This window comes from Tinamus guttatus, unplaced genomic scaffold, assembly GCF_059628265.1.
Source record: "Tinamus guttatus ecotype Peru unplaced genomic scaffold, ASM5962826v1 Tinamus_guttatus_pri_ptg000059l, whole genome shotgun sequence".
Classification (NCBI taxonomy): domain Eukaryota; kingdom Metazoa; phylum Chordata; class Aves; order Tinamiformes; family Tinamidae; genus Tinamus; species Tinamus guttatus.
Genome location: NW_028288593.1, coordinates 560,240 through 573,730, shown reverse-complemented (window position 1 = coordinate 573,730; position 13,491 = coordinate 560,240). Strand labels below are relative to the sequence as shown.

Below are 13,491 nucleotides of genomic sequence, written 5' to 3'. Positions count from 1 at the left end.
ACTCTTGCTCCACTACTTGAAAAAAAAAATTTCTAACGTCTGCAGACGAGATTCAGCAGCTGCCTGAGTAACTTTAACAAAGCTTGTTCACAGTTCTAGTGGACCAGGTATACCCAGTGGTCAGTAATATCTTTGAGTGAAAAAAACAGCTTCAGTGACATCAGGAAAGTATCTTCTACAGGTGCACAAACCCTCTCTGCAAAATGAAACTGAGCTTAAATATGAAGTTATAGATCCTTCAGAAGAATGAAGTGTTAGAAATGAGGCCTAAGAGGCAATACATAAACTACCCAGTAACTGTCATTGAGCACTTGGAGGTACCAGGGTACAAAGTAGAGCTATAATGTTTGCTCTCTCACAGCTCAAAATACTGGAGGACAAACATTCTGGTGTTGTAGGACTATTCCCTAATACAAGTCTTTGAAAATGAAGCAAGAACAGGATAAAAGAGATCCAGCTGAATTCAATATTATACATCACCTTTTCCTTAGGAAGAGGAGGAAATTCTGAAGGAATGCTGAGAACAGTAGCAAAAAAGAGAAATTTCTAAACAAAGTTCCAAAACTTCACAGTATGAAAATCACAGCAATACTTAGTATATTAAACTATTTAGACTAAACTCATCTGGTTTTAAAACTCAGATACAAGAAACACTTCACATACACATATAACACTTCGCTAACCCAGTCTTGATTAGATACCTCTGGGGACATAATGTTGACAGAAAAAAGGATTGTTGATGTGTTCATAAATTAAGAGCCCATTTCCTGTGTTGTGTCCACACATTAACAAATATGCCATAAACCACATGAAAAATATAAGTTCATTGTACCATAGTCTATGACAATGAGCTTCTGAGAATGCAAAAATCAGAGAACCAAATGATTCTTCCTATCCACATCTGTAATATTTTACTAAGGAGTGGGTAACTAGTTATTATTGCATGAGACATTTAACAGCTGCTTGAGCTCTTTATGTTCACTAGCTGCTAGTTCCCATTCTGCCAGGGATTTTTTAAATTATGGGCTATACTGACCATATAACACACTGATTCAATTTCATGCTGTGCTAAAGTTCAACCACAATCTTCTTTTAGAAGACACTTCTTACAGTGTGTGAAGCACCCTCAGCCCTTTTGTCCTTCAGTTCTTTTAATAGAGAGAGGTTTGGGTAACAATCAATTTTCAGGGTTTTGTCAGCAAAGGAGGAACAGGTCAACACACATACAAGGCCTTTTTCTGCCTGATCGGATTGCAAAACATCAGAGATTCATCCAATTCATGAAAATGTGCAGCCATCCAACACACTTAACAGAAGTGCACCACATATAATTTTAGTTTCAAAGCCTATATCCAGAAAAGTCTGATCTTTGCCACAATGCTATTTTACTTCTCCATATGAAATTTGTGAAAGATTATCTTTTCTAACCTTCTAATCCTTGGAACTGTTTTGAGGAAGGGGGTTGAACCCCATTATCTCTAGAGTACTTCCAACCTAAGTTGGTCTGCGATCACTTCAATAGTGCAACACTTTCTATTAAAACAAAGATCCAAGGCACCTCGAGGACACAGCCATGCACAGAAGACTGTGGAAGTTCTACCAGCTGAACAGAGTTGAGCACCCTCCTTCCTCCCCACTTATTCTTGCTGCACAGCTCTGCCATCATCACAGCGTATTTTCTTCATCTTGAGGCAGGATCAGAAAGAAAAATAAGTATAGCAGTAAAAATTCCTTTTAGTTATATCTTGCAGTCACAAGATCAAAACACAAAAGGACATTGAAACTCCCAGAATCTCTGGCTACTCATCTACCCAGGGAAAAAAAAAAAAAAAAACAGGAAAGAAAAGAGACTAATCGATACAGAAAAAGTAACCAATCTTTTATTAGCACTTCAGCGATCACCCGGCGTTCCACTGTATAGCACAGTTTTGAAGATAACACTGGTACCTCTGATTCATTACACAGCTTTATGCTTTGTTTCAAAAAAAGAAAGGAAAATAGATCCTCTCCCACACCTTTTTAAGGAAGAATAGTTGTCTTAAGTTGATTACATATAAGCAGAGATACATTGCATACTGCAGTTAGATACTTAAGAGTTTGGCAGAACAAAAGTGTTCCAGGATACTAAATCCCTTCAGATGTGGGTTTTCTTTTTTTTTTTTTTTTTGCTTGACTAGGAGAAGAGGGAGAAATGGATTATTTTCTAGTCCATTCCCCTCCGATTTTTGGCAGATCTAAAAGAAAGTAGAATAAAATGAAATCAGGAGGCCACAACACTCAAACATAGCTGCCACAATGTTTTAAATTAAAATTTAATTACAAGTATTTTCATGCAGTGTACAACATACAATTGCTTATGTGCTTATTCTTATTTTCCAATTATAGATTTCTGAAGTGTAACTTTTTTTCCATACATTGTTACATTTAACACATTATCTGTTTAAAGTCTTGGCTTTAAGCAGTCTTCAAATAAAAACAGAGGTAGCTAAGTGGAAAACGTTTCTCACATGTTATATTTTTAAAAGATCTCAATAAATTCTGTAAAAAAAAAATATCAAAATCATAGAATCATCATAGAATGCTTAAGGTTGGAAGGGACCAACCCCCCTGCACACGCAGGGTAGCAAAATGATTTTCTTTCAAGACTTACTTCATAGTAGTTTGTCTTCCCCAGATATTAATGCTTTCTAACACAAGAATAGCTATTTGTATTTAGCCTTTGTCACCATGGACAGTTGCTACATCATTATGCAAACATGATAAATTCATTTAATTAGGCAAATATTTGAGTTCCACTCAAGCACACTTAGCACAGTAAAAACAAAACAGCAGTCCATGTCATAATTTGATTTACTTCTTCGCTGTACTGATTATGGGAATTTAAACAGCACTTTTAATTAGATTAGAAAGAAGTCAAATAATCAGAACACTGAGTTTTCAGCTTGGTGTATTTTTGTGCCATCCAAACAATAGCTTATTTATTTCAAAAAATTCTAATGAACTCCAGCATCTTAAATATGTTAAAAAGTGCCTTTTCCAGCACCATCATAATGTTGATTAAGAAAGCATCACCAAAATCTAAATTAGCAAATATAGTTAAAAGTCAAAGTGAACAAAACCAAAATACTATAGTCCAAATTCTGTGAACAGATGCAGGATGTCCGCCTGTGCAGAACTGGACTGTATTCTTCTCAGAACACTTAAAGAGGCAACAAGTGGGAAAAAAATAGGAAATTTAGCAGCTGCTGAATATAGTTAAGCAGTACAGGTGTACATTTACTTGTCAGGATTAAAGATCACTTGGTAGGTCCCTGAAATTCCCTGTTTCATTTTACAAAATGCAAGCAGACACTGAAAAAAGTGGAACTGTTTCATAGAAAAGTAACTTCCTTCAAATATCCCCAGAAGCTATAAAAGGAAGTCTGAGTTTTATATACAGACTTAATATTTTGTTGAGACTCTCAAATCATATAAGCATGCTTACAACTTTTGCATTTTGTTGAAAGCTATTTTTGTTCATATGGGCCAAGGAACAGCTTTGATAAGCTGGAATACCATTTTAGCACAGGAATTTTTAGTGACTACTCATGACAGAACCATAAAGAGCTAGAGGGAGGAAGCCAACAGCCACTTAAAAAAGACAATGAGTATTTGCTTCCTGCTTCCAACAGCTCATTCCTAAACTTAGAAAGGACATTTTTATACTTCAGTACATTGCCTTGTGGAAAGATGTAGTTTGCAGGGATAGTGTCCCCAAGGTTTCGCAAAAGGATATGCCCCTAACTGAACTACATCTCCTACGAGTCAATGCTGTCTCCAAATGCAAACTGCAGTATGATATTACTATTTTTGTAACTCCTGATTTCCGTGACCTCTGTGACAAAAGCATAGCCACAACCGTGAGCAAGTTGAGTGTAAATTGGTATTTAGCTTTGATACGAATCCCTGACTTTGGCCTGCAAGGCGTCACAAGTCTTCTTTGCATCTCCCAGCAACATGGCAGTATTGGGTTTGTAGAAGATTGGATTGTCCACAGCTGCATAACCAACTCCCAGAGACCTCTTCATTACAATGACCTGCGTGTAAAGAGTTGGCAAAGTTATCCCAGCTCAGATGTGGTGGGCATGAAACCACCCTCAACAAACAAAGAGAGAGAACAGAATCATGATCAAGACAGGGAGTTCGTACATAAGAAAAGTTTTAATACACTAAAAAAAAAAAAAAAAAAAAAAACAATTGAAATCCAGGCCAGCTTCACAAATACACTTCTGTGCGATGTGCTCTCCACAGTCTGTTCAGCTGATGTGTTACATCTAGGCTTTTATGTTACTCCACAGAGTCAAACCAAAACGGGCACTGAGGATTAAAATAAAGAAAGGGTTCCCCCTTTCCTCCCTCTCCCCTTTTTTAAACAATTTTAAGAACTCGATCCTAAGACAGCAACACACTTGACATAAGTGTTCATATCAATGCTTGGAGCGGTGCTCTCCAGTTCTATCCCATATTACTGTCATTAATTCATACATAGGATTTGAGAAGCACTAAAATAAGTTTCAACCAGTTTTAGCTAAAGTATCAAATGAGTTAACAATCATACTTTCAGAAGAGAAATTGGAAAGCTGTATTGATGTTAAGCACATTTATTTCTCAAATTGCAATAAATTGATATAATAGAATAAATAAAACTGATGTGCCCTTGATGCTGTGTACTTGAATGGTTCAGGATAATGAAGCTGAACTTACAAAAAATCCCACACCCTAAAAAACTGGCTGCTCAACTCAGCCTTTCATGTATCAGATTCAAGAATGATATTTATTTTTGTATTTTTATCTCAGTGATAAAGTTGCCAGAAAAAAATCCTACGAAGTATATCTTTGTACTGAAATGTTTTAAGAGTTATAGATGTAAGCAGAATATCATTTGTTCTAATCTCTTGTGAGAAGAAATACATTAGTGGCCTTACTGACTTCAGTCACCATTAGTCTCATTAAAACAGACTGATGATTACAAAATTATGAAGTAAACTGCAGCACACTTGCACAATACACCCATTTTATTGGTCACATTGCAAAAGAACTTTTCATGGTAACAGAAAGAGTAAGGGCATCTTCTTAAGAGAAACTTTATCTATAAACTATGTTTTTAAAAGCATGTTACCTATGCACGTAATGCACCTCTGTTAAGCTCACCTGTTTGGACTTCCACACCTCAAGAACTGGCATTCCAGCTATGATTGAGTTTGGATCTTCCTGAGCTGCTGAATTAACTGTATCATTCGCACCAATTACAAGTACCAGGTCAGTTTCTGCATCAAAAGAGGAAGGAAAAAAAAAAAAAAAAGGAGACTGAGAAAAAATTATCATCTACTTATTCAGCCCTGAGGCTGAGGTACATCCATCTGAATTAAATCTGGACCAAGCAAGGAACTCCTTGTAATAAGCACTCTACAAACTTTTATTGAGACTTTTTCCAATTATCTTATAGCCTAATTGGCAAAGTACTTGTAAGAGAAGCCAAGGATGCTACAGTAGAAGCTTCAGCCAACTCCAAGCATCTAGGACCTATTCTAAGGGCTTATTTGATCACACAAAGCTAAACCCTTTAACATTTTAAAATACAATTTTATATACACATAGTAACAGCACTTTCCAATTATTTGGGCCTGGCTCATCCCTTTAAATATCTTTAACAAAGCTTTTGACAGCAGCTTTCTGATTTTTATAGAATGGAGGCGAGGGGGGGGGAGATCTTCTACCTAAAGTTACACTCCCAAAACATTCACAAAATGGACAGCACCTGACATTAAAAAAAAAAAAAAAAAAAAGTAATTTTCTTGTATGGAGCACTAAGACAAAACAGAGATGGCATTTCACATTTATTTATCAGCTACCAGAAACCAAAAGCTATTCTTTTCACTCTGGAGGAAACATACTGCCTGGCTCTTTTTCATTCATCTCCCTTCAATACTCCTGCATTTAATACTTCCCTTTCACTTGAACTGTCTGTACTTTCTCTCCGCTTTTGTTTTCTGTCTTTGAGTCAGGCTATTCCTTTTATTTCACCTTGCTCTCAGCTATCATTTGAGAGATCACTCGGACCTCTCCAGTTCACTTCAGGTCACCCATCCGCACCCATGTGCTCCACTGGCACCACAACGGGCACAAAGCAAAACTGCCCGCCCTGACGGAGATTCCTGTTTTGACAGTCCTTGTATCGCGTAAATAAGAACCAAATAAAAATTTACAAGAACAAACCCAGTCTTCCAGAAACTTAAAGCCCACATGCTAACCTGGGAAGTCCTCATTGATCTCATCCATTTCCAGAACGATATCATAGGGGACACCAGCTTCTGCCAGGAGAACATTCAGTTGACCAGGCATACGACCAGCCACGGGGTGAATACCAAACCTAACAGGAAAGAAAGGGCAGCCCTGTTAACCACTTTGTTTTAGGCAGTAAACAAATGGCCCTCTGCAGCCCACAAGGTTGCAAAGCTTTGAAAGCTCGTGCACATGTAAGATTTAATCCTTATTTTACTTTAAATCATACAAATAATATTGTGAGTACTTTTCCAATGCTGTAGGGAACTGAATGGGAAGGAATGGAAACAAAGTCGATGGATTCTTCACCTGGGCAGCAGCTGTTCCTTTCCTGGAAAGTTAAAGAGCGACTGACAACAGATATGCAAAAGAATACGCTCAGTTGCTAGTGAAGCTAAACATGTTAAGAGAACATTTTAAATACTTCCAGCATAAGACAATGGTTAGTAAGTCGCTGCACCTGCAAGGAAAGTGGCTTTAGAGTCTGTTGTAATAAAAACGTCAGAGACATTTCTAGTGACAACACAGGAGGAGTTAATGGCCAGAAGTGCCTGTTCTATCCCACAGCAGCTCAAGTTTTTCCACCCACATACCAGCAGACTTAGCAAGTTAATCTCAGTTACTCTCAAAAGCAACAAGGCTCCAACCACCAGACAGGGCATGTCACACAGGAAGCATCTGTGTCCATCTTTCAAGTAGTACCGTATTTAAAAACATGACTAGCACTGCTGATTCTTTATGATTAAGCCTGCTTGCCATGAAACCATGTCTCACATCACGCTTTGCGGGTCCTCTTGCAACCCTGACAACCTGCAGCACCGCAGAGTAAACGAACGGGCCACAGTCAAACACTTTCCCATGGAATGGTCAAAATGTTGAGCAGCCTTCCTCAAAGCAAAGGGCTCCTCCCAGACCTCCTGGCAAATGAGGCTGCTGCACTGGGCAGGTCTGGGGCCTGCCAGGCCACGGCTCCCGAGTGCTCCAAGCCCCGGGAGCCTTCGCAGCACGCGTGGCCTCGAGCCCAGGACGGTGCTTTGCTCAATCAGGGCAACGCGGCACGTTCGTCCCCTGACTGATTGACCTGGGCGGTGAAAGAAGGCTGTGGCGGACAGAAATGAAGTTTTATTTGTTTAAGCATAGCTGAATTTTAGAAACAGTCTCAAAACTGGTCAAAGCCAACCTGCACATAGCACACTGCTTGAGAGCTACTAAAACTTCAGACAGCTGCAATCTGGGGAGGCAAGGTGCACATGAAAGTGCACATCTAGTTCTGGAAGGATAATAACCCAGCAAAGCTCAGAACGGAGGCACTAATTTTTTTCACAACTCCCAAAGACTTATTTTGGTTGCAGGCAAATCTGTTTCTTGTAGGCAGACTGCTTCATCTATTCTGCTACGTTCCCAAACAAACTAGGCTGAGCATTTACTGGCACCAATGGCACTGGAGCATTTCCTGGGCATTTACTATTTTACCCAGTTTTGAAGCCATCACTAAATAGAATACTGACTCTCATACACACACAAGAAGCGCCTCAGATTCAACTATGTACAGTGTTCATGTAAGTCTTCAATAAGGAAGCCTACTCATTTCAAAGTAAGCAGAAAGACCAATGAGAAAACTGTAAATTCTTGCATTTCTGAACAGAAATCTCAGAGCAGAAATCCAAGCAAGTCAGAAGCCCAATAACAGGACTTCAGACAGACTCTGTTGAGAAGGAAGAGGCAGATAAATCAACCTGCCATAACAAAGAGATTGCTAGAAATTCTGTTTTCAACAGATCACCACTGGGATGGATCCCTGAGGGTCCACAAGTCCCAGTCAAATCAATGCAGCACACTTGTGGATTTAACTCTGTTCAAATGCATCCTTAAAAGGGCAATGCAGCGCTCCATGAGGAAGGCAGCGTTCAGACAACGCAAAGATGAACCAATTGGAACTTGGAAACAAAATTAAGGACGTACAATTAATCCACATCTAGATATACTGTGATTATAAGTCAAAGAGCAGGATAAACAGCTACCTTTCAAGGAATGCTTTAAAGGAACAAAGAAGAGATTATTATACTTAGCTCTTAAATATTTGGGATCCTAATAACAGCTAGAATCAGAAAAAGGAGAGCAAAACACACATGACAAAATATTAACAGCTTACATTTCCCACCAGACACCCGGTTGTTTAAGCTATCTGTGTGGACTGCAGCTAGTTCTAATCCCCACCAACTACAATCACTGACATGCCAGGAGGAGAACTCTTATTCTGAAGGATACTCGAGAAAATCATCACTCCTCTGGCAGTGAAAACAGTTTTTCCAGCAAAATTCTCTTTTGTTCCTAATAAAATTATTTGAGCTTCTTTGTGACCAAAGCTGCTTTGGCAATACACAAGACAAAGCATTTGTAAGGTTCCCATTAAGTACCATACACATACACAATCTTATTTTAAGCGCTGGAAAAGCAAAACTTTAAGCTGCCAGGAGAAATCACCACTGCTGGCAAGAGGCATAGAAAACAAGGAAAGAATGGGACAAAGAATCTTGGTTCAGGAAGAGCTATGGCACAGAAGATCAGCAATCAGAGACTTCTGACAGATCCTGCTTGAAACCACCCACTGTGTATTCACAGAGTTTGAGAAAGCTGCTCACACAAAAGCTTTCTTAATAAAGAAAAAAAAAACCCACACAAAAGCATGCACTCACTGGAATCACTGAAATGACTTCCAGAAATGTGCTTCTGAGAACCCTTTTACCAAGGATGACAGTAGCCTGCCTGTATCTCTTCAAACTAGACAGGCCAGTGTACCAACAATTTTTGCTAAGCATGTGTGCCCAGGGAGGCTGTGAAGTCTCCTTCTCTGGAGATCTTCCAAACCCGCCTGGATGCCACGTGCTCTGGGTGTCCCTGATGGAGCAGGGGAGTTGGACGAGACGATCTCTAGAGATCCCTTCCAACCTCAGCCATTCTGTGACTCTGTGATAGGTGCACCTCTAACTTTGTCATCATTTCAAAGTAGGATTTACACACACCCCTGCAGTGAAATCACCCATTCCCACTGGGAGCAGAATTTAGGCAAGCAGGCACCAGTAGCAGGAGGCTCCTGCAGATACCTTCCTCCCAAGCAAAGAGAACACGACTCAGAATCTCCCCCCAGAACATTTCAAACATGCCACATCTAGACGAGGTACGGTATTCAGCAATTGCTGTACTGCCTCAAAAATAAGAAAAAGGCAAAACAAAAAGAGGGTCACATTTCACACAAACAATAAGCTTCCAGAAGCTAAAATCCTTGATGACTAACAGCAGGTCTAACCAGAGCTGATATTCTGCTCCAGACCCACAACAGCAGGAGTTTCTCAAAACTGCTTTCTTCATAGCAGGAATATTCCATCATGTATGCTCTCCCAGATGTTTAAAATGAACTTCTACATTCATATTTAAAAATTTAAAACATGAATGATTTTTAAAAGGAGGCATGTGTTATAGGAAAAATGTTTAAAGTGAAGATTTGCTAAGTAAGCTTTCTTTGATATGCTTTTAGTATCAGTGTTGCAAGAGCTCCTCGATTAAAGCACAAGCATCATACTTCTGATCTTCTATTTGGATTACATTGCTAGGGATAAAGCACGAGCAGACTGGAAATAGGATTGAAAATGGATGTGGCTGACTTCTCTGGACCCTGGCTTGGACTGCATGATGTGGGCCTTACTTGTCACCTTCTTGCTGCTAACAGACTTCATGCTTAAAAAACATGACTAAAAGGGAGTGACATAGAGCCTTTTGACTCAGCATCTTTCAGATACATTTTTGCTTCAGAAAAAAAGGCGAATTGAGAAATTAGTTTAAACTCTTCCAGTAATACAGTCAAAACAACATTTTCCTTTAAATTTAGACTGGAGATCTAGAAGTCTTGGCATATGTTTAGCTTATCTAGTATTGCCCTTCTAACACAGAAAGCATTTAAATTGCAGTGCGAATAAAATTAATATTGGTAGTACAAAAAAGACGATTACTGCATTAAACGGTTGAAGAATCTCAGGAAGGAAATTACTTTTTCTACAGTTAGAATCAGTGTCCTTATTTGTTATAAGCAGCTAGATAATATTCTTGTAATAAATATTGAATGTTAACACATATCTAAACTAATGTAGAAGTGTTTCAAGATCACTTAATCCATGCAAAGAGAGTATTCCTGCCATCATGCTAAAGCTGGACTGAGAGATATAAGCAGCATCTTACTGGTGCCTAGTTTAGCTGCTCAACGTTTAACAAGTTACATGTACAGAGAAAAACTGAGACTGATTTCTCTCTTAGCAGGTGGCTCTGCTTTGATCACGTGATCACTTTATTTGTGCCTTCGCACAGGTGACAACACAGTACACACAGTACGGACAACAAGGTATACTCAAGGTAACAAAACAAACAAACAAGTGGGAAGTGCAGTATTTAGATGTCCCACAGCTTGAAGCCAGCCACATTACAGAATCATTTGCAGGGCAGGACTGAGTTGAGCAACCAGAGTTCAAGAATAGCATTTCTGTAGTGCCGTCTATGGGATCCTGGGGTGCATTAAGAAGAGCGTCTCCAGCAGGTCGAGGGAGGTGATCCTGCCCATCTACTCAGCCCTGGTGAGGCCACATCTGGAGTACTGTGTCCAGTTCTGGGCTCCACAGCACAAGAGGGATGTGGAGCTGCTGGAGAGAGTCCAGCGCAGGGCCACAAGGATGATCAGGGGCCTGGAACATCTGCCCTATGAGGAGAGGCTGAGGGAGCTGGGCCTGTTCAGCCTGGAGAAGAGAAGGCTGAGAGGGGACCTGACCAGTGTCGATAAGTACCTCAAGGGAGGGAGTGAGGCGGATGGTGCTGGTCTCTCTTCAGTGGTGGCCACCACCACTAGAAACTAGAAGTCAGAAACTGAAAAATCAAAAGTTCCACAGGAACTTAAGGAAAAATTTCTTAACAGTGAGGGTGACAGAGCACTGGAACAGGCTGCCCAGAGAGGTTGTGGAGTCTCCTTCTCTGGAGATCTTCAAAACCCGCTTGGACGCAGTCCTGTGCCACGTGCTCTAGGTGACCCTGCGTATGCAGGGGGGTTGGACTAGATGAGCTCTAGAGGTCCCTTCCAACCTTAAGTATTCTGCAATTCTATAGCATAATAGAGAGTACAATATTGCTGTACACATTATGGATCACTACATAGGCTACTAGCCTTAAAGCACACAGCTAGAACCTTTTACCAACTAGTTTGAACGGCTCTTCAGAAAGAAGAGCATTTCCCTCAGCCATGAGAATGAGAAGCATCATACCTTAATCATCAGTTTTATGTCGAATTCCTGGATCTACTATAAGAGCCTTTTAAGAGCCTTTCCAGCCTGGAATGCAATTTCATTATCATGAGTATTATGAAGGAACTTCAAAAATAGTGATACAAAAAGCTTTAGGAAAGTGATGCTGTGGAAGAAGCCAAGATGTTAATTTGGTGTGGACATGAACAATGTTATTTACGCACATGCATATGAGGATGTATAAAATTAAGCTGTTTTATAGAGAAGAAGAATTTCACAACTAGGGGCTTAGGAAAAACACAGCATGTTGCTGAGGGCCTTTGGCAAAATGAGAATCTTCAAGAATTTACTAAGCTTTAGTTAGTTACAGAACAAGTCTTCTCTCCAAGGCCAATAAATTCTGGAGACTACAAGCTTTAGCCTACAAAAAAGATTCGTTGTTTTACCTGTCTGTAAGAAGAAAAAGCTATACTGCTTTTTATAAAGCTCAGCAAAATACATTTTTTAAAAACATAATCCCACTAATGTATTAAAGATGTGATCTACTGCAAGAGCATCTCCAGTTAGTCATGTTAGCTATGCAATTTAATAACTAAAACAATCTGAAGTTTGCCCAAACCCTTCTGCATCTCTAAATTTAAGTCCCAGTCATGAAAGGTTATACATCACATTTTATAATCTGTGTTCTTCCCTAAGAATGTTATGGCTATAGGCAAAGTAAATGAAAACAAGAGTGTTTCTGGATCAATGGTGAGCCATGAAGCAAAGAGAGACCATATGACAGATGCAATTTTTCTTGGCACACCCGGGCATTACAAACCGATGACAATGGCACGTCCGCGCTGGCCCCCTTCCACGGCGGATGTGCGAGAGCGTCGCTGCATCTGGCGGGCGGGCGCGCAAGGGTCCCTACCCAAAGCACAGGACAGCAGCTGCACTCAATGAACACGAGCTCCACGGGGTGATGAAAGGCCTGAATTACCACAGACTGTAAATACAGATTTATTTCATTAAAATACTAGGTAACCACTGCAGCGATCCCTTCCTGAAGTGGACTCATTTCAAATATGAACCAGTTATTTCAAGGATTCATTCACGTTTCTCCTCTGCAAAGTGAACATGAAAGGCAAAACCAATTATCCCTTACAGCAGCAGGATTAATGAAAACGCAGCTAGCCCACACAGGAGCTCTGAAAGGAAAGGCAATCGCACACACAACACCATGCTCACATTACCCAAGAAAGGTTCCTGTCCTGGAACAACTAGCAGGTCTACAACATTTAAATGTCATTTGGACACACGCAGCTTTTATACCAAACATGGGGAAAATGAGCTAAGGTGAGTCATTTCAGGAAGCTAATTATCAGCACACAGACTCATTCTCATGCATGCAAATACAAATGCAAACACATAAGCAACTTTATGTATAAATTGTATGCATAAACTTATACATAGTTGTATACGTTTATGCATAACATTATGCAAATAAAATTGCAACATTCTGAGTTAACTACAATTGTTGCTAAGCCCTTCAACAACTCTGCTGTTATCCATCACAATACATGGTGTAAAAACTGCAAAGAATTACATTCATCTTTGCTATGAGGTTGGAAAAATACCAAAGAAAAAAAAGGCAAGTAAACAGTAACTGCTAAAGTATTGATTCCAAAGGAAAGTCACCGTGTAGTTGAAATGAACACAAAGAAATTGGAGAATGAGCTTGACAAATCATCATCTGTCCAAATGTATTTTTTCAGATGAAAATAGAGCCTTGATTAATTTTAAAATATTAAATTAGCTTAATTAGAAAAGTTTCCCAAACATTTAGAAAGGGAGAAATGACATTAGCCCTTCAATACTTTTAATATTTGCAAGCTTTATGAAAAATAGA

At 39.6% G+C, this 13,491-nt stretch overlaps 1 protein-coding gene across 1 annotated transcript in view; it reads right to left on the bottom strand.

Moving 5' to 3' along the window:
• Positions 1 to 3,483: 3,483 nt before the first annotated feature.
• NNT (nicotinamide nucleotide transhydrogenase) overlaps positions 3,484 to 13,491 on the bottom strand; it is a 37,803-nt gene continuing 27,795 nt past the window's right edge. The window contains exons 19-21 of the mRNA XM_088540313.1: positions 6,291 to 6,409; positions 5,191 to 5,306; positions 3,484 to 4,076 (exon numbers count right to left, since the gene is read on the bottom strand). Coding sequence (XP_088396439.1) covers positions 3,927 to 4,076; positions 5,191 to 5,306; positions 6,291 to 6,409 — 385 coding nt within the window. The 3' untranslated portion in view covers positions 3,484 to 3,926. The remainder of the gene's footprint in view (positions 4,077 to 5,190; positions 5,307 to 6,290; positions 6,410 to 13,491) is intronic.